This window comes from Salvia hispanica, chromosome 1 (genome assembly GCF_029641045.1).
Source record: "Salvia hispanica isolate PSC_SH4W2 chromosome 1, Shi_PSC_v1, whole genome shotgun sequence".
NCBI classification, from domain to species: Eukaryota; Viridiplantae; Streptophyta; class Magnoliopsida; order Lamiales; family Lamiaceae; genus Salvia; species Salvia hispanica.
Genome location: NC_142692.1, coordinates 11896437 through 11917568, shown reverse-complemented (window position 1 = coordinate 11917568; position 21132 = coordinate 11896437). Strand labels below are relative to the sequence as shown.

The 21132-nt window shown below is 34.6% G+C and overlaps 3 protein-coding genes, 1 non-coding gene and 1 pseudogene across 6 annotated transcripts; 3 read left to right on the top strand and 2 right to left on the bottom strand.

Moving 5' to 3' along the window:
- Window positions 1-3306: 3306 nt before the first annotated feature.
- LOC125221242 (uncharacterized) lies at window positions 3307-4414 on the bottom strand (annotated as a pseudogene).
- Window positions 4415-10941: 6527 nt separating this feature from the next.
- Window positions 10942-11015, top strand: TRNAV-AAC (transfer RNA valine (anticodon AAC)). The gene has a single exon. It is a non-coding gene; the product is annotated as a tRNA-Val (tRNA).
- A 2379-nt stretch (window positions 11016-13394) lies between these two features.
- LOC125222703 (uncharacterized) lies at window positions 13395-17950 on the top strand. Of its 2 annotated transcripts, XR_007176604.2 has the most exons (4): window positions 13402-14000; window positions 14066-14847; window positions 15129-15233; window positions 17854-17950. XR_007176604.2 is itself a non-coding variant. In XM_048125462.2 (2 exons), the coding sequence occupies exons 1-2, from the start codon at window positions 13420-13422 to the stop codon at window positions 14751-14753; spliced, it is 1269 nt and encodes a 422-aa protein (XP_047981419.1). In that variant the 5' UTR covers window positions 13395-13419; the 3' UTR covers window positions 14754-14996. The 2 variants fall into 2 exon arrangements, 1 of the variants encoding a protein (XP_047981419.1); XM_048125462.2 differs by lacking the exons at window positions 15129-15233; window positions 17854-17950 and having other exon boundaries at window positions 13395-14000; window positions 14066-14996.
- Window positions 15329-18006, bottom strand: LOC125222704 (uncharacterized). 2 transcript variants are annotated; one of them, XM_048125463.2, is made up of 2 exons: window positions 17878-18006; window positions 15329-16798 (listed from the first exon to the last, which is right to left on the bottom strand). In XM_048125463.2, exon 2 carries the CDS (start codon window positions 16739-16741, stop codon window positions 15674-15676), a length of 1068 nt encoding a protein of 355 aa, XP_047981420.2. In that variant the 5' UTR covers window positions 16742-16798; window positions 17878-18006; the 3' UTR covers window positions 15329-15673. The 2 variants fall into 2 exon arrangements, with proteins under 2 accessions (XP_047981420.2, XP_047981422.2); XM_048125465.2 differs by having other exon boundaries at window positions 15329-16826; window positions 17878-18005.
- A 2520-nt stretch (window positions 18007-20526) lies between these two features.
- Window positions 20527-21132, top strand: LOC125221243 (agamous-like MADS-box protein AGL62). Its single transcript, XM_048123367.2, has one exon. The coding sequence runs from the start codon at window positions 20527-20529 to the stop codon at window positions 21130-21132; it is 606 nt and encodes a 201-aa protein (XP_047979324.2).

Genomic DNA, 21132 nt, shown 5'->3' with positions numbered 1-21132 from the left:
AATGCAGCCATGCCAAGTAGGGACGAAGAGCTCAAGCAATGTTTGTTGAATAATTCAGTGGCAGATCCAATTAAGAACTGGGGGGACAATTGCATCCCCAAAGCTGGGAGTAGTCTAGTGATAAAATGCTGACCTATCAAAGCCTTAGACCCGAGTTCGATTCCTTTAGGCTATTAACTATAACACTTTATTATTTGTCTTTTCATTAAATGGGAGTGGATATAATCTTTATTATTTATGATTTTTAATGATACCTATATTTGATTATTTAGAGAAATTATGATACATTTTGTTTTATTTAAAAAAAAAAAAAAAAACTATTTCTAAAATACTAAAATTTCAAGTAACAATAATCTCTATTTTAAAAATAGTGAAAAAATTTCAAGTAATAAAATAAAAAAAAAAATTATCAATTTTTTTAGGGATATTGACATCCAATATCATGAAACTTTTAAAAAATTGGGTTTTTCCCACAAACTTTAAAATTGACAAATAATGTCACGAACTTTACCCCGAGTTTATTTTTTTCCCACGAATAAAAAGAATCATGTTATTTTAATAGATTGAAGAACAATTTTGGAGGGTGTGCTTCAAGAAAAAACTATATTTAAAGATTGAAAATCTTGAAGCTCTCAAAATTTTTGTCAAGAAATTACGAAAAAAAATCCGTATCATGATAATATTTGTTGGAATTATTTCATTGGTGAGAAATAACAAACTCGGGGTAAAGTTCGTGATATTATTTGTCAATTTCAAAGTTCGTGGAAAAAATCCAACTTTTTAAAAGTTCCATGATATTAGTTGTCAATATCCCATTTTTATTATGTATAATCATTTGGCTCACTGAAATATAAAATACAGAGTACTATATAATTGAGATAATAAAAAAAAATGATGAAATATTAAATATCTAATTGGTGTAATTATTTATCGAACCCCCAATCTAAAGTTTCTGGATCCGCCACTGTTGATTATGTATACGCAATGGGGATCTCATTATGTATACGCAATGGGGTGAGATCCGTACGATGTAGGAACTTGGATTATTCCAAAGAAAGATTTGACTAAGCCGGTTGCTACTGACACTTTCCATTTATCTGATGTTGAGCGCGTCCGCCTAATGACCAAGATGATCGATCAAGGAGGTTGAGAAAAAATTGGGATTTAAAATGTGGTTTTTAGATTTAAATTAATGTAATTTTCTATTTTTAAGTACTATTATATGAAATAATTTTTCTTTTATTTCAATAATGATTGTGAAATTGAGTTGGGGCTGAAAATGAAGCTGAAATTGAAGTTAGCTGCATTGTATGTGTTGAGGCTAAAAAAAAACAAAAAAAAAAAAAAAACAAATTAAAAACTAACTGATGAACACCCTAAATGCCAAAAATGAAGAAATAGTGAAAAGTCTGAAAATAATGCAAAGTACTTCAAACAAAATTTAATGTCTATCCAAAGATCTTTTATGGTTTTTATTTTTATGAAGTAATGAAAAAAATACAAATACTATGGTACAAAAATTTTATTTTTTCAGTTCACTCTTATAATTAGGGATGTAATCAATTGCTAACTAATTACCAATCCCAAATTGAGACCAATTTTCAACCATTAGATTAGAAGATCTTATGGTTAATATACTGCCAAGTGTAATATATTTTAAATTTAAATAATTATTAATTAAATTAAAAGGGTATTAATGTCAAATCCTATATGTAGTAATTATAAATAACTATTTTCTCTCTCCTCAAAATCATCTCAAATCTTTAAATTTACGTAACTCTCTCAATCTTAATTATTTTTTCGCAAAAAATATATCAAATTAAAGATAATTTAATAAGGATTCCAACGAGATCTCAATTGCATATGTACCGACGATGTTCGGGTGATGAAATTTGATAAATTATATTTCAATTTTCGTACATGTTGATAAGCAGCTATTTTCAACAAATACAACAAAAAATCTCAATATATTGTAGACAAAATCTCAATATTATGCATGTCCAATCTCAATAAAAATGTGTTGATATTTTCTTGTCCTTGTGTTGATATTCTAATGTCATATTGTTGATATTTGTAATACACAATGTTGATATAAAAAAACACTCATGAAAATTATCATATGATAACATAATGACGATATTACCCTTTTGTTGATATTTTGTCTACTATTTATTGAGATTTTGTGAGCTTTAATCTCATCCACTCATTTTAAAATTTAAGGGTGGAGATTTAGTCTTGATTTTAGATTAAGGTGCTAAAAGCATTAGAATAGGACCCCTTATAATTATATTATAATATTGGAAAATTTGGAGTGAAGTAGTTCACTTAGAAAAAGCTAGTATTAAAGAGTATACTTCACAGTAGATTTTACAATATGAGAATAACATATTTTTGACCGAAAAATACGAAAATAAGTCATAATGGGACAATAATACTAGTAGATAAGGAGTAGTTCAAAATTTAAGATATTTCCTAATTTTTTTAGAATAACAAAACTTGGTAATACAATAATTTGCAAATGCGTTATTTGCATATAAATAAACAAACTTTCAATATCTAATTTTTTTTAAAAACTTTTTTTAGAATATGAATACATGAACTTTGTATTTTTCTAAAATTTTTTCAAATGATAAAAATAAAAAACTGATTTGGCAAATTAAAACTTAATCAAAATGGTGTATTTTTCAATTAATTAAAAAAATTAGAAAATAAATTTCATGTCACTCACCTAACTGAGCTCTGTCATTTTTTTGCTCTCTCCCATCTATTTTTGTCCAAACTATCATTATAATAGTAACCAAAGATAGTACGTAGAAGAACTGTAGAAAAATGGGAATATTAGCAAAATTTCTTAGGCATATATTATAATTGAAAATGTCATATTGTCATATACTCCCTCTGTTCCTTGTTAATTGGATCATTTTTTCTCTTTTGGGAAGTGCTAAGATAATTGAGTAATTATATATGGGCAAAAAGTAACTATCTCTCTTACTTAATTAATTCTATCTTTATTTGTCTTATTTTATTCACCATTCATTTAACACACTATTCTTATTTTTCGTGCCAAAAAGAACTGCATCTATTAAGGAGAAACGGAGGGAGTATATAATATGATATGTACAAAAGCTTACCTAACCCACGCTATAAGTGTTGCTAAGTAGGTAAATGAATGATCATGCGAGATTGTATTGGCTGACACTAAAATGGATATTGAGATATCTTATACTACTAGGTACAAAGGATCACAGTAGTACAAACTACAAAATGGATAGTAGAAACTAAAAAAGGGTGATACTGCATTGATGAGATATTGTGAACATATATTATTCATCAAATATGGACAACATAAAATCTTACTCATGTGGGAGCGGAGGTAGTAGTATTTCTTAAAATCCGTGATGGGTTAGAGTGAGACGAGGGGTAAAAAAAAGCAGACATTTATTTGAGGGAAACTAACATCTCTCAATCACACAGAGAAGCCTACGTAGCCTTAGCAACTGCTTTGCCCCCTGCTTCCGCTGCAGGGACTCTCATATCAGCGCCCATACCTTGATACTGCTCCGGTTTTCCCATTACGCCATAATATACCATCTCGATGTGTCTCCCTGCGCCAGTTGAGTATCCCCCTGCCTTGTGCTGCGGCATGATCATGGGAGTAATCATGTTGTACATAGGCTGCTGGTCTCGGTATACGTAATAGCCCTGAGTTGGGGGTCCGTTGGCTGGTCTTATCATCTGCGTGCTGGCTGGTGCCAAAATCATATAAACTTGCTCTTTATTGATGTTGCTTGCTGGATAAACTCCCATGGGAACCTGCTTATCTTCCCAGTTGCCAGGCACCGCCACCTGAGGTATCTTTTCTTGCTGTTTATCGGTGTCGTCGCTTTTCCTTGTGTGGAGATCCTGAATTCTCTCCACCACCGGCTGGGGCGCGGCATTTGCCTTCTCGAACCCAAACAGAAAATCAACGCTATTCACCGGTGGAGAATTCAGGGTCGGATTCTGGTTCGGAAATACGAAAAGCCGCAGCCTAGCAGGCTTTGGCGAAATCCTGCACAACCGATCGTACTCATGCATCATGTGATCCAAATCATCATCATTCGTTACCGAAATCAACGCATCAAGATCCTCGCCAGGCAATTGATACTTAAAGGAGATAGCATCGCAGTCACAGAGCGCAATCAGCTTGGTGAGCAGAGCGCTGAATTTGACGTTTCGGTCGACAGCGAGGATCTTCGTTTCTCCGCCTACGTACGACAGCTGGTTGTCGTGCGGACGCGGGTGAATTTTACCGGCATAACTGCACATAAACTTGATCCTGTAATTCTGGTCCTCCGACGGCGACGATTTCTCTGGATCGCGGCGATGAATGGCCGGACTCTGGGTGGGAGGAATTGTAGGAATAAGTCTCCATCGCGTGGTGATCGATGACAGGTGAGAGTGATGGAGAGAGGGTCCCCAGAGATTTAGCGAGAAAGTTGCTTCTGTTGGCGACCGTCTTGTAGTTGTATGTGGTTATTAAAGTGGCTAATGATAATTTTAATGTATGCTGTCACATTATATGTTTTTGGTATATTTTTCTTCGTGACATCGGCTACACTCTAAAACCCTTTGTTGGGCTGCTATATAGTTATTTTTTGATTTTTTTTTTCCTTAACTAATGGTGTTTTATATGCGAGTGCAACACAATTGAATTTGAAATTTTGAATTGGAGCATTTTTCTAGCACACAATCTAAAATAATTGTTTGTACTACTAAGCGATTATAAAATAAATAAGAACATTGGAAATGTTAATGTGAATCAAATCATAATCGTGTTTCATTGTTTTGCAATGACTTTATACACTCAGTAAGTGAAGATTAGACCCATTTAGTGGTATTTTAATACTACCAGTATCAACCCCGTGCGTTGCACGACCTATTGAATTTTAAATTAAAAAGTCAATTAAATAAATGAAATGAGAAAATATAAAATTATACATAGTTTATAGATCCCAAATAAAATTATACAAAATTTATAAAATATATAATATTTATGAAATAAAAATTAAATAGTGACACAACATAAAAAAGTTTATTGACTATGCAATTGTACACATACAGTGATTGACCAGTGTTCAACCTATTATCAATCCAACCTTCCATCGAGGTGAACTCAACTATATAAAATATAATATTTTTCAAATAACAAAAACATTAAAAATCTTTATAGAATATTAAATCTCGAAAGACAACATGAGGAGCATACATCATAGGAAGCTTAATATTCCACGCATACAACAATAATTTGAAAATTTTGATTTTTTTTGTTCTAGATGATTTCCCCAACGGTTCTTCATGCCAAAAAAATGCATCACAATAGGAACAATAAGAACTTATCCATGAAGCATCACCAATATTCTGATATTCTGCAAAATAATATACACAAACTATATTGACACAACTTTAGATGAATCAACACTCACCATAAATCAACAATGATCACGTTTAATAATCTTGCTAGGGTCAACAATTGCGCCAATAATATCTAAAAAAAATAGAAGTAGCAACAATGTTAAAAAAACAAATAACAATATTATAATTGAGAGTAATATTTAAAAATGTCAAATAGTGTCTCCTCAACTACATTATCAATCAGCGTGATATATTCAAATGTCTTAAACGTTAAATTGGAGTAGAAAGTAAAAATAAAATGACGATCAACACTCACTGCGAATCGCAATTTTAATCTCAATGAGTCGAAATTAGATTATATAATAACCTTGCCAGGGTCAATGATAACACCAATGGTATCAAAAAAAATTAAAGCTGAGACAATGTTAATAATAATAATAATAATAATAATAATAAACAATGTGTATAATAGACTCATATAAATGTACTACTATCGATAAAGAGTAGTAATCATATTGGAAGTAAAAATATCTTTTTGCAGAAAATTCGTGATGCAATGAGAAAAGACAAAGAGGAATGAATTTTATCTAACCAATGATACGTATTTATAGATAAAAAGTATGAAGAAACAATCATAAATTGATGGAATTATAACATTATTGACCGCCTTAAATTTACATTGAAAACTGATTGATTTGTTTAAATGTCATTTTTATTGCCTTTACGTTACTTTCTTTAGTGGGATGAATTGATATTTATTAACTTTTAAGAAATAAGATTAAAATGAAGGTTATAAATCTTTATGATTATAAGAGGGCATGTATTAAAAGCCGTATATGGAGCCATATTAATAATTAATACTAATATGTAAAGTAGAATAATTCTCATGTTATAAATATATTAAAAAAAAATTAAACATGCCACTATTTTTATATTATGTTTACTTTTATTATTCTTAATAACTCATAATCATAAAGATTTGTAACCTCCATTTTAATCCTATTTCTTAAAAATTATAAATATCTAAATTCATCCCACAACTTATGGATATTTCAAAATAAGGCCAAAACTCGTCTTTTATATTAGTATAGATATAGATTGGCTAGGAGAAAAGAAACAAAAGTACAGAGTACGAAGTGAAAGAAAGTAAAAAATGGACGATGTCCGCTAGAGGTGCCCACGGTTCAGGAACCGGCAGTTACGGTTCGGAACCGCAGGTTCCGGTTTTGGAAATTGTTGAACCAAAACCGAACCGCGAGGGTGTTTCGCGGTTACGGTTCCGGTTCCAAAACCACCGGTTTCGGTTTCGGTTCCGAACCAGCGGTTTTCCGGTGGGTTTTTACGGGTTCTCACGGTTCCGAATCGCCGATTTTTTTGCAGTTCTGGCTTGATTTCACAGTTTTTCGGCGGTTTTTCGGCAGTTCCGGTTTAAAACCATCCGGAACCGTTGGTTCCGGCACGGTTTCGGTTCAAAAATTTTTGAACCTGAACCGAACCACGGTTTAAAAATCGATGGTTTCGGTTCGAGTAAATTCTCACGGTTCGGTTCGGAACCGTAGCCAACGGTTACGGTTTCGGTTTTAACCGCCGGTTCGATAAACCTTGGGCAGGTCTAATGTCCGCTGAATTAAAAAAAAACTGAAGGAGCAGACGGCAGACCGCGGAGGTTGCACCATGCAAACTCATCGACCGTTGAGAGTAGAGCTCGTCCATAAGGTAGGTTCGCACTCTGCAAACTCAACAGTCGCTGGTCGAACACGTTTTTTTCCAAAAATTATTCGGATTTGTTCCAAAGTCCAACCATTATTCTCTCAACTATAGATAAGATCAAAACTCGAATTAAAAAGACTATTGCCACTTTAGAGAAAAAGCAGAGCTTAAACTCGATTACGCTTTAGAGTTGAGAGAAGATTAAGAGCATCTCCAATGGTAGGCTAGCCACCGGCTAGCCGATTGACGTGGCTAGCCGAACCATTGGAGTAGGCTAGCCGAATTTCGGCGAAAAAACCGGCGTGGGCTAGCCGATCGCGTGTGGCTGGCCGATGCGCTGGCCGCCATTGTGGCGGCCCGATCGGCCAGCGATCGGCCAGCGCTATTTTTAAATTTTTTTTTAATTCTTTTTTTTAAAAAATTTTTAATTCTTTTTTTTAAAATTTTTGAAAAACTATATAAACGCGATTTTCTCTATCTCTAAATTTCTGTACAAGAGCAACATCTAGCGATGGACAACAACAACTAGCCCAATACAAAATTAAGACCTAAAACAGAAACATGTCATACCGTCGGGCCGGGGGCCAAGACCCCCGTTTGGCTAGCGGCAAACTATAACGGATTCAAGGCATACTAACATTTTTTAATGTATTTTTTTAATAAATTAGTGAGGAGTAGAGTGGGGCGGTGGCTCGTGTGTGGAAGCCCGGATTTTTTTTTATTATGTAATTTTTTTGATTTTTAGTTAATGTACTTTTTTTTAAAAATAAAATTAATGAATTTTCCCGTATATGTCTCATAAATTTAATTCGGTAATTTAATCGTGATTTTAATTCTGTAAATGTAGTATATTTTGAATTATTTTTATTGCGGCTGGCCTATGGCTTGCCTAAATCTGATGTGGCAGGTAGATTTTTTAGTGCTGCTGACGTGACAGGGAAAAGAATGGCTATCCTATTGATGGCCTATGTACCATTGGAGATGCTCTAAAACTACCATATACCGAATAACTTGTCCATCATGATATTTTTAATAAAATAGATTTTATCTTTATAACTACTATGAGTGGCTAGTTCTATTTATTGCTCTTAGTTACTCCCTCTTCCTTGCTAATAGAAAGACTTCTTTCTAACACGGAAATTAAGAATTATGTGTTAAGTAGATAGTGAATAAAGCCAGAGAGATGTAAAAAGAATAAAATAAGAGATAGAGAGAGATATTTTTTTGCTAAAAATAGAAATGATTCAATTACGATGGAATTTCTAAATTAGAAAAATGACTCAATGAATAAGGAATATGGGGACTAGTAGGATTTGCTACAAACATGTTTTCCAATTATAGTACTATTGGTTTTCTCTTTGTACCTATCATTTTATCAGAAACTGAGTGCAAAAAACAAGCGTCTCTGTTATCTTGGACGGAAGGAGTACAGGGACGGAAATAGTGTTGGCCAAGCCCCCGCTCCCATCTGCATATCTTTGCTGATCGGGCCCATTTATGTTTACCAAAGACTTCAAATTTTTGTTGTATTTTGAGATTAGAGTGCAGATGGGAGTAGCTTTTACAGATGGAGGAAGAAGAAGATGCGGCGCACATTTTTAGGTTTTGATCAATTGGGCCTTTTAAATGGGTTTTTGAATTTGATTAATTTGGTCAAATGACCCAATATTAAATGATTTGAAAAGTTAATGAACCAAATTTGTTATGAGATTAATTACTTTATTTTATCAAAACAATTAAATGATTTTATTAAATTAATGCCTTATTATATTTAATTGGGTTCACCTAAATTATTAAAAACAGTTATTCGAATAACTTACTATTTGAAATACATAACATCAAATTTAAAACCAAATAACAAAACTATAACAACTAAATTAGTTTTTATTCTAATACCTTTTTTTTAAAATGTATTTCGAACTAATACCTCATTGAACTTTAATTTTTGATTTCTCAACATTTATGATTGCTTGTTTTCATATTTCAAACAAAATACGAGTATCAATTTTTTCTAAATTTTATTGCATATTATTTATTTTTGGTTTGGTTTGATTTATTACAAATCTAATCGGAACAATAAATCAAATTAAATCAATATAATATAATATTAAATAATAATAATAATAATAATAGTAATAATAATAATAATAATAAATTTCAGCACCGGCATAGTATTGGTCTCTGACAAACATTAGTTTGATATTGTCCAATTTGGGTCAAGTTCGCACGGATTTATTTTTGGATCACTACCAAAAGGCTTCAAACTAATTGATAATTTGTACTCAACAGTCTCTTTAACCTAGAACAATGCACATATATAGTTAAGAAATTCTAGGACTAAAATTAATCAATAGGTAATTCAGGGTTGGATATTTGTGTTGACGCATAATAAAATTTAGAGGGAACATCTCTTTTGGTCCATGAAATTTGTCAAAGTATTATTTTAGGTCCGTGAACTTTGAAAATATCATTTGAGGTCCATCAACTATGTATTAATATCATTTGAAGTACCTTTTTTACTATTTCCAAATTTTTCTAGACGAAAATACCCTCAATACCTTAAAGGTATATATTCTTAATAAACTTATCATATACTCATATTTTTTATAAATATCTTTACAATATATTTTTGACGAATTTTCTAAATATAATTTGACATTCAATATTACTCCATCACTTAATTTTATGACATACAAGTAAAATTGCTTCTTCAAATTTTTTTATATTAAAGAATTTTAAAATTGAATAAAGAACTTTTCTTTAATAATAAAATATTGAGTAAGAATATTTTACTTGCATGTCACAAAATTAAGTGAGCCGCGCTATGTCGCTCTTCCCGTTGGACTCCTTGGACGTCTCGCCCCAGACGAATCAATGGCTTCTCAATCTCTGCAAGAATATGGAAGAAGCTCAGTATCAAGTCTCTTTGAAGGAGGAAGAGATACTGCAAAAGGTCGAAACCGGATTGGAAGACAGAAGAGCTACTGACCGATCTTTCGCAAGCAATCTGCTCCTTCTCAATGCTGAATCCGTGGGGATTTCATCTGAAGAGTCTGATGATCTAAAGATGGAGTTTGAGAGTTTCAAGAATAATATACAGCATATCGAAAAGTTCTTACTCAATATTTTATTATTAAAGAAAAGTTCTTTATTCAATTTTAAAATTCTTTAATATAAAAAAATTTGAAGAAGCAATTTTACTTGCATGTCACAAAATTAAGTGATGGAGTAATATTGAATGTCAAATTATATTTAGAAAATTCGTCAAAAATATATTGTAAAGATATTTATAAAAAATATGAGTATATGATAAGTTTATTAAGAATATATACCTTTAAGGTATTGAAGGTATTTTCGTCTAGAAAAACTTGGAAATAGTAGAAAAGTACTTCAAATGATATTAATACATAGTTGATGGACCTCAAATGATATTTTCAAATTTCACGGACCTAAAATAATACTTTGACAAATTTCATGGACCAAAAAAAATGTTCCCTCTAAAAATTAATCTAGAATTTACTGTGTGTCTGTGGGGGTTAAAAGGTTAGCGAGTAGAATGATTAAATCAATCAATTTTTGTCGTATGATAGATTTCTGTTAAAAGTCCGATCCATTAATAATCAATCTGTAAACAATCAATTATTGAATAAATATGTTTAACAAACGAAGCGATTGATCTCAAGTAGACTTACAAATTAAAATTCATAATTTTCTGCAATATATTCGCTCTCTCCATCACTTTTATAACTATTAGAATCTATCCTCATTTTAACACGTGCATTGTTACGAAATTAGTTATTAAACAATATAAAGTTAGAAAATATTATTAACAAGTAAGGTTTCGTGGTGTAGTTGGTTATCACGTCAGTCTAACACACTGAAGGTCTCCGGTTCGAACCCGGGCGAAGCCATTCCTGTTTCTTTTTTTTGCATATTATTGGGCTTTTGTAAAATAGGTGGTTGGGGAACCAAGACAGATACAAATGGGCTATTAATTGAATCGACCATTTGGACTTACCAAAATACTCATATATGCGAAAGCTAACACATTTTTTTATCTTTAAAATGACACCACCATAATGAACTCTGCGATTTCTGTGTTAGTTTGCAGAATTACAATTATTTTGCATTGCATGTTCAATATGAGTTAGATATGCATAATAGTTGATGCAAATTAAAGAGTTTACATTTTTTAAAACAACTAGCAAATTAAAAATAATAGAAAGAAAATTCAAATATAAAAAAAAAATGAAGTTAAAGGCTAATAAGTCTTTTTAACTTATCCACCTACTATATTTATAATTTTAATATATAATTAATACATCAAATTATTAATATTACCTTATTTTGGTTGTACAAAATTTGGTTGTTTATCATCACTCTTTAAAATTTCACACTATTTTCAGAATATTTGAAAACGCATCTCAATAATCTTTGGGATGAAATGAAACCAGTACATGTATATGCTTTGTACTCTCTAATTTTAGAGTTTTAGTTCATTATACTCTGTTAACTGTTAAGCATATTAAGCGCTAGACATGTTTTTTGGGGACAAAACTAATTATGGTCAGGAATTTTGAGACTGCAAGATAAGAACATCATGATGTGTTCGAAGTGTCTTTCTCTTGTCTAAGTTGTGTAGTTACATTTTCTTTTATCTAAGTTGTGTAGTTTACACGCATTAAATTGTTACTTTTAGTTCTGTCTCTACATCTTTGTGTACATTTTTATTCGTTTTAATAAATCTCCACTTTTCATTTTTATAAGACATGCTCAACTGATCTGTCAAAATCATTAACATACATGCATATTAACATTAGAAAATGTTGTCTTGATTAACATTAGAAAATGTTTTTGTACATGCAGCGATATTAAAAGCACTGATCAAATCCAAAGAACAAACATACATGAAAGATGAGCTAGGCTAGTACTATTATTCGTTTTCAAATCGTCAATATTATAGTACTATTTCTTTATTCTTGAACTACGTACAAGACGAAATCATTAATAATTAAAAGTTTATACCACGTACGCACACATTATTACTATCGTTTTCTAATAATATGGAGTACTACTATTATTTCTGAAAAGTCCTAACTAAGTGGAATGATTGAAAATGAGTGGACCAGTGGCTTCATGAATTAAGGACAACCGCAGGGTTTTATTATTACAAGAATACAACCAGATATAGTTGTCAATAAAGTCGTCTTCGGCCTAATCAAAGCCTACATTTAAAATATTAGTAGTATTTCATAATAGTACTAGCTAAACAAATGGTGTTTGCTTTCATTTTAGTAGCTAGGGGGCTCACCATTCAACAACCTGAAGGAATAAAGTATCATCTTTATATTCTTTAATTATACTAGTAGCTGAAAAAATATATTTCATTATTCGAATATATTTTATGTTTGATTTATGAGATTGAATCACAAACCTTAATCTTAGATGGATAATCATATATATAATAATAGTTATTATCACTTCTTTTAATTAAAATAATTTCACAATTTAATCTTAGAAGGATAATCATATGATAATGAGTTATAGCAACATGGCACCTTATTTTCCATTGTTCCTTACAAATGTATTTTGCTACAAGTTTTCGTTATTTTTGTAATGGTTCATGTCAGATTGGGAAATATACAAGAAAGAGATCCTGGACTTTCGAAATATGATGATCCGCTCTTTACAATTGAGCATGTAAAGGAACATTATAAGAAACTGCAAATAGAGAAAAAAAAGGGAAGGACGAAAAACAGGAAAAAAAAAGAAGAAAAACCTAAAGTCAAAATGGGGCATATACAGAGTATTGGTAGCATTGAATAGTACTCCATCTTTTAAACCTAATAATTTTAAAAAAAAAAATGCATGATACAATTAATAATCCTCCTAGCATGATGTAAAACGGAGCACCATACGCTAAAATCATCTGGGTGTGAATTGATTGTCATTTGTCACTACGTGATTGTTAATTAATTAACAGTTGAAACAAAATGAAAGTAGAATTTTACGACTAAAATGGGGATTATGTTGGTGTGATGGGAAAAGTTGTGAGTGAAGAAAGTTGGGTGAAAAGCGGCATCCCAATCCAAGTGGAGTGATGGGCATCCCAAATTGAGACAGCTGTCGTCCTTAAAAAAAGCACACATGGCTGTACCGCAGCTGTCCATTCTCAAACAAGCCAATCACATCCTCATCACAAAACGACAAATCCCAAACTCGCGATTCCCATTGCTGGCCCGCACGCACTCTCATGCCCATGCTTATTTATATACCCCTCTCTCATTTCTTCATTTTTCCCTTCCTCCAATCAATATGGATCCTTGCCCTTACGTGCGCATCGCCGTTGGGGATTTGGCCTTGAATCTCCCGCACAACTTCTACTCCAAATCCAAGCTCAGAGGATTCCCCTCTCAGCTCTCAGACATCCCATGCGGCGGCGCTGTCGATGCCAGGATCCATGCTTGCTTCACTTTGAACAAGTCGGAGCTAGAAAAGTTGGTTGAAAAATCCTCCAAATTTTCTTGTTTGAAGATCAAGATTTACCAGCGCAGTGGTGACGAGGGCAGCGGGTGTGGGTTAGTGATGAAGAGTAGTAAGATGTTAGGATGCGTTGAGGTGCAGTTGGATGTCAAGAGTATTGTGGAGAGCAGCGGCTACAACCGCGCCTGCCCCATCCGGAGCGGGTGGATCCCAATCCGGAGCGGGGCGGATGTGGATGTGAAGCTCCACTTGAATGTGCGGGCTGAGCCCGACCCGAGATTCGTGTTCCAGTTCGACGGAGAGCCTGAGTGCAGCCCGCAGATCTTCCAGATCAACGGGAACCTCGTCAAGCAGCCTGTCTTCACCTGCAAATTCACCTTCCGAAACTGCAGCGAGAGGAATTCAAGATCCAGGTAAAACACAAATTTGAGTTGATACATCCATAAATTGATTTACTTACTTGTAGTATCATTCACAGATGCTCGATTTCGACATCAGAGCGAGGCGCGGGAGCGTGGTGTTTGGGTTTGAATAAGGAGGAAGGAGGTGAAGTTGGAGAAGAGAGGAAGGGGTGGTCGATCACCATCCACGATCTATCGGGGTCGCCGGTGGCGGCGGCGTCGATGGTGACGCCGTTCGTGCCATCGCCAGGCGCCGACAGCGTGGGGAGATCGAATCCGGGGTCGTGGCTGATCCTACGGCCGGGGTACAGCGCGTGGAAGCCGTGGGGCCGCCTGGAGGTCTGGCGAGAGAGCGCCAACGTCTGCTATCGCTTCGAGCTCATCCCCGATGGCGCCCTCGACGCGATACCGCTCGCCAGTTCCAACGTCAGTGCCAAAACAGGAGGGAAATTCGTCGTCGACATCACGACGGGCCCCACCCCCATGGCTAGTCCAAGCAGCAGCTTCGATTTCAGCTCCGGGTGCGGGTCGTCGTCGGCGTCCGGGTCAGGATCATGGGCGCACCTGCTGTACCGGGGGTTCGTGATGTCGTCCACGGTGGGGGGAGTGAAGCCGGTGGTGGAGGTGGGCGTGCAGCACGTGACTTGCACGGAGGATGCGGCTGCGTTTGTGGCCCTTGCTGCCGCCATGGATCTCAGCATGGATGCTTGCCGCCTCTTCTCGCAGAAACTCAAGAAGGAACTAAGGCAACCGGATCTTTGCTGAACCATTTCGGGTCGGGTGACTGACGGATACATTCGGATGAAGTCGCTATTGGACCGCAACCTTGTTGCTACAGATTAATTTATTTTAATTTTTGGTATAACCCTTGTTGTGTTATGCTCGTTTCTGGACTGTTGTGTTGTGATCTACAGCTTGAGTTTCTGTACAGTCATCGGGAGTTTATTGTTTTTCTAAATGTACATTTCTTTATTTCTTTCTACATTAATACTGGACGTATTTCTTTAATGTTCACCGTCTTTGTTTTTAAATTATGCGCAGAGGTATCCTATGAAACTAAAACGTGGGCTTCAATGCCAACTTCATATGGCAGATGACATTATTTTATTAATCAACTGTCGCTTTCCTGTCAATCTGCAGTCTGCACAGTGAACGTGAGCTGGTTCTCTATATCCAAACCCAACCACAAGATCCGAGCCCTCAATATCAAGTGCATAATAAAGGAAAATGATCTCTCAACAAAAGGTGTACATATTCATTTCATTTCTAACAGAATTGCATTTATATTTTCTGTTTATATCCTAGAGTTGAAAGATAACCACAGAGTTGGTCTTGGAATATCCAGATACAAATACAACCATATCACATTCTAATGTAAAGAGGAAACTGTTTCATCAACCTATAGCATGCTGAACAATTGGTTATACAGAGATGAAAGCAATAGATCATCATGTAATCAAACTGTATATCATCATTTTGCCTAACATACCTGAAATTGTATTATGAGATCTTTACAACATTTCCTCTATGAAACCTGAACATCTAAAATCTAGGGTCATGACTTCAGCTCACGAATAATGAACCTGCAGTATGTGAAGCTACAGTATATCTTCATCCTGCAGCTTCATCTCCAGCTGTATTTCAGGGAGACTATAATGATCTTTTGTCACTTGAATCACACAGTATCATTCTTTTGTATGTTCGTTCCATCTTCCAGAGTTTGGAGAAATCGTCAAGGTTTGACTCCGACTTTTGGGTTCAGTGTGACCTGTTGAGTTAGAGTCTGCAAGATAATTTTCCACGCCTAAGGTAGAAGCATTCACCTGCTGAAGACCAATACTAGTTTTTAAGTTGGATCCTTTGGTTGATGTGTTTTCAGTAGCAATTCTCTGGTCCTGATCTAACTCGGTCACACTCTCAGTGAAATTTTGCTCCGATGACTTGGGAATATTTGCTGAGACATCAGTTGTGCTGTTGCTTGATTCTGAATTATTATCAGTAGGTGCTTCTGTCAACGATGAGCCCTCCTCTGAACTGTCCAAATTGTTTTCCTCAGTTGTAATATTTGTCACAATTTGTGTTGCACTTGATGGATTGGCATCAGCAGATATTTCACCACCATTCACCTTCAACCATTTCTTTATCTCACCATCATATGCTTCCTCGCCACGTTTTTCTTTGTTTTTCTGTTCCAAAATGTGTTCAAGGTGTTGTTGATCAGAGATTCCCACAACTCCTTCCTCATTTTCAGCCATTCCAGTGTGGTTATCATGAGTCAGGGAACTTGATGCACCACCATCCTCATGGCTACTCTTATCACCTCTTTCATGATCACCAAACTCCACAGACTTCTCCTGCTTTCTGCCATTGCTATCATCACCTATTTCTCCTTCACTTTCTCTGACAGTACCATCTTCTCTGGCCCCATCAGTAATGTCAGTCTCTTCTTGATCAACCTCTGCATCTAATTTCTCTTCTTCATGCTCGTCTTCTTCAGTGGTCTCCTCTTCAGATTCAATCTCGTCATACATGGGACGGATAGTCTTCCTTCTGATCCTTATAAGTCCACCAATACTTCCTCTGTTCAGAAAATCTTTTTCATCACTTGCTTCAAATTCTTCGTTCTTATCATGAGAACGCTCAACTTGGTAAATCAACCAAAAGCATATAGCAACAAGTAAGCTAATTTGCAGAGCATACTTAAGCTTGATTCCCCTATTTCTCTGGTTCCTACTATAGTACTGCCTGTACATAATGAACTCCACCAAGATGATTGCTTGCTGACTGTATTCTGCTGCTGCTGCTAAAGGCTACAGCACAATACAGGATAATCACTGACTGAAAATAAGCAGGAAATAAGAATCACAGTCTAACTCCACGTGAAATAATACACCTGATGGGCCATAGTTTAGATTTGGACACAACAAAACACATTCTCTCAGTGATGTTAATAAACAGATAGTCAACTATATCTTATTTAGCTTGGAGTTGCACAGATTGTGCTATGCCAAACTCAACATGAATAATTCAATAGCTCAAAATTCTACAGTCATGTGTATCTATCTATGTCCATGAATCAAGGATGAATATTATGATTCCTGTTTCCATCAACAAGCTTTTCGAGGCATCTACTCAAACAGGAGAACAAGTAATCTCTACCCCATGTCAAAGATGAATACTCTTCTCAATCAAAACGAGATTGATCATCTAGAAAAATCATACTATTGTTGCTTATTGTAACCAAATATTAGGTGACAACATTTTCCAACAACCTGCAGCTGCTATTGACTGAACAGAGTGCTCATGCAGGAGCAGGAATGTGGTAAGTTGATTGAAATACTGAATTATCCTAAACCAAACTCATCATTCCCTTTCATAACTAACTGGAGACTTAGAATGGAGAGAACTAATCCCCATACTCTAATTAAACTCCTCATATTCTCAATCACAATATTCTTTCATCTCCTCATCAACTTAAGATCTTCTTGATTTTAGTACCAAGAAACAGAAACAGAGAATAACGGTGTAAAAAATGTCACACGCATTAAAAATTGCATATTATCAGAATATCCAGAACATATAGCATATCAAAACCCTGCAAAGTATGAACCAAGAAACTCCACACACGCTTTCTAATTCACTAACAAACAAATTCTTGAACCGAAACCCCAAGAAATCGAAGTCGGATAATAACAACAAATGCAAAAAATCAAGGCATTCAAAATCAGGGCGCCACATGTAATTTCAGCAACATGAAACGAGTCGATGACTTGAAATACTAAAAACTCGAAGTAAAACAGTAGATGTAATTTAGAGAAACTTTCCAGAAATACTCGATTGAAGATGAATAATTTCTTATTTACAGAAACCGAGTGAGGAAGAAGATTACCTGAAAGAGGTTGCCGGTGGCTACAAACTCTAACGGCAGATAAGATTGTGAAAATTAACGCGGGCAATTTGTTATTGAGCTTGCTTGTTCAGTGAAAAGCGGTGGAATCAAGTTGGAGAAACGTTTCCCCCATTTTCGCACTCATCATCTTTCTTTGATCAAGTTTTGCGGCAGTTATATTTACTGTTATATCACTTCAACTCAACTGATTTCTTAAGTCTATCAGCTGCTATACCAATAAAATATATTTATATATTCACACAGCTTCGAACACGAATATTGAGTCATACACGTGATTATAATTTTTAAAGAGCTTCATTTGTTAAAAAATTAGGTACCACTTTTCACATAACATGGTAATAGAGATATATCCCAGAAAAAATATGGTTGTATTTCTGTATATTTTGTATTCAATATTTCTGTCTCTCGTATAGAAGAGAAATATTTATGCCACTTCTATAGGAGAGAACAGATAGACTATATAAATTATATAGGTACTATCTTCGTTCATAAAAAAAATCTTATTTATGAATGGTAAGGGTTTTAATATGAGGAGAAAAAGTAGGGAAATATGAAGAGTAAGCAAAGTAAGGCACAAGTAGAAAAAATAGATAAACTAAAAAAAATGTGAAAAAAGTAGGAAAAGTAAGAGAGATATAAAAAAAAAGTGGGAAAGTATGTAAGAGAAACTTTCCATTTTTAGAAATGAGACTATTTTTTATTGTCTTTCTTGTACATATTGTTTCATATTTTGCTTGATACTCCCCTTCAAACTGAGCAACGACATCTCCAATACTCAACTTGCTTAAAACTTCTCTAAAGACCTTCGTGTTGACGGTCTTGGTCAATATGTATGTCAATTGTTTCTTGGACCAAACAAATGTAAGTTCAATAACTCTCTCCATTAAGTTTTTCTTTGATGAAGTTGCAATCAACTTCTACATGCTTGGTTCTATTATGTTGGACTGTATTTCTAAAAAGACTGATTGTTGTCTTGTTATCACTGTGCAACCGAGTACTTCAAAATAAAGAGTGAAGAAGAGAAAGATAGTTAAAATAGTGTTAGTGGATAGTATGATCCACATTATTATTAGAGTTTAATGTAATAATGAGTTAAAGTGGTATAAGTTGTAAATGAACTGATGTGTATGAGTAATAAGTTGTAGACAACTTTCCATAAATAGAAATACTCATATTTTTATGGAACAAATGAAAATAAAAATTATTTATATTTTTATAGAACGAAGAGGTATTACGTTTAGTATTTAGTTTAATTAATATTTCAAGAGTAGCTATTATACATTAGATGACAACAATATATATGGTGTATATAGGCGATACAAAGTAACAAAACATGCATACATGGTTACATAGTTTGGTGTGTGCTATATTGTTAATTCACTTCTAAATTGCTAACTTCAGATGTAAAATTAAGGCACAAGATTATCTATCCATAAGTATCAACACAATTTATACAAAATATCAATTAAGGGTATTAATGTCAATCGACTAAAATTAGTTACAACTAAAATCTAAAAATATCTGAAAAGTTTAAATGATTATAACTATCTCGATTTAAATTATTTTCTTACATAATTTTTTATCAAATCAAAGATAATGTTATAAGGATTCTAATGAGATCTCATTTGCATATGTTTCGATGTCAAAATTTGAAAAAAGTTCTTGAATTTTCATATTTTTCCAGAAGCAACTTAATGTCAATATAATACATACACAATGTCAATGCTAAATTGTGTTGACATATATGTTTAATACACTATGATGGTGTTAGGTTTCCAAGATAAAATAGTACCAAGATATAATCTAGGATTAGGTTGTGAGATTATTTATTACATTGGGGGTTAGCTATGACTAATTAACCCATGATTATCCATCTAGGATTGAGTTATGAGATTGAATCTCTTGAACTGAACACACTATAAATTTAATCTGGAAACAATCTTGCAAACCGAACGCTCCTAATATTGACATTTTGATCCAAAACCCTAATTTTAATAGTTTTCTTATCTTTTACTACCTCCATCCCTGAAAATTTATCCAAATTTTTCATTTCCGTTCGTCCTCCAAAATTTGTCTCATTTCAATTTTACCATTTTTGGTAGTGGACCTCATATTCCACTAACTCATTCTTACTCACATTTGATTATAAAACTAATGTATAAAAATAGGATTCACAATCCACTAACTTTTTCAATTCACTTTCCATTACATTTCTTAAAATCCGTGCCGGGTCAAAGTGGGACAAATTTTTGGGAACGGAGTTAGTAAATTTTAATAAAATAAAATTACATATGACAATTTATAAATCACTAGTTTTCTATTAATTTTATATAATTTTAAATTAGTTGTAATTAGCTATTAAAGGTTGGGTTAGCAGATGACTCCCCTATTTACGTATACACGATAGAATTAATTAAAAATATCTCCGTAGATTCAAAATATAAAGGAATAAACCCTACAAGTATATATTGATCGGTAATTTATAATTCCATTTGGGAAATACTCCTTGGATAAATAACAAGTTGGCAAGTGAGCACTTAACGATATATCGATATAAATATCAACCCATAGTTCGTTTAATCCTCTCCCAAAAATCAACCTTCCCTTTATTGAAATCAAACTTAATTCATGGAGACAGAGATGGTGATATCGAGCGAAGGGGAGAAGAAGAAGAAGAAGAAGACGCAGGGGAAAATGAAAATCGAAATCAAGAAGATCGAGAGCTTGAGCAGCCGCCGAGTCGCCTTCTCGAAGCGGCGCATGGGGCTGTTCAAGAAAGCGAGCGAGCTCTGCGTTCGGTGCGACACCGAGATCGCCATCATCGTCCAATCCCTCGGCAAGCACATCCACTCCTTCGGCCACAACTCCACCGACGCCGTCATCGACCGCTACCTCGGCGGCGGCGATGCCCCTGCGGTCGACAGTAACACCAAGGAATTGTACGAGCACTGCTACTCTCACGTGGTAAAGGAGTTGGAATTGGAGAAGAAGCGGAGGGACGTGGCCGAGGAGGCGAAGAAGACTGAGGGGGGTGTGTTTTGGTGGAATCAGGGTGAGGAGGAGATGGAATTGGATGAAATGGAGCAGTTCGCGATGGCGCTGGATGAGCTGTCGAAGAAGGCCGATCTTAGGGCTAATGATCTCATGAGTTCGTGCTTGCAGCAGCAGCTGGCGGTCGCCTCCACCTCAGCCTCCGCGCCGAATCAGATGGGGAATAATTTGGATCCTAATTAA

Coding starts and splice junctions, on each gene's coding strand:
- LOC125222703 (XM_048125462.2), top strand. CDS start 13,420: ATGGATCCTTGCCCTTACGTGCGCATCGCCGTTGGGGATTTGGCCTTG. Junction 14,001..14,065: donor GAGAGGAATTCAAGATCCAG/GTAAAACACAAA, acceptor TATCATTCACAG/ATGCTCGATTTCGACATCAG.
- LOC125222704 (XM_048125463.2), bottom strand. CDS start 16,741: ATGTACAGGCAGTACTATAGTAGGAACCAGAGAAATAGGGGAATCAAG.
- LOC125221243 (XM_048123367.2), top strand. CDS start 20,527: ATGGAGACAGAGATGGTGATATCGAGCGAAGGGGAGAAGAAGAAGAAG.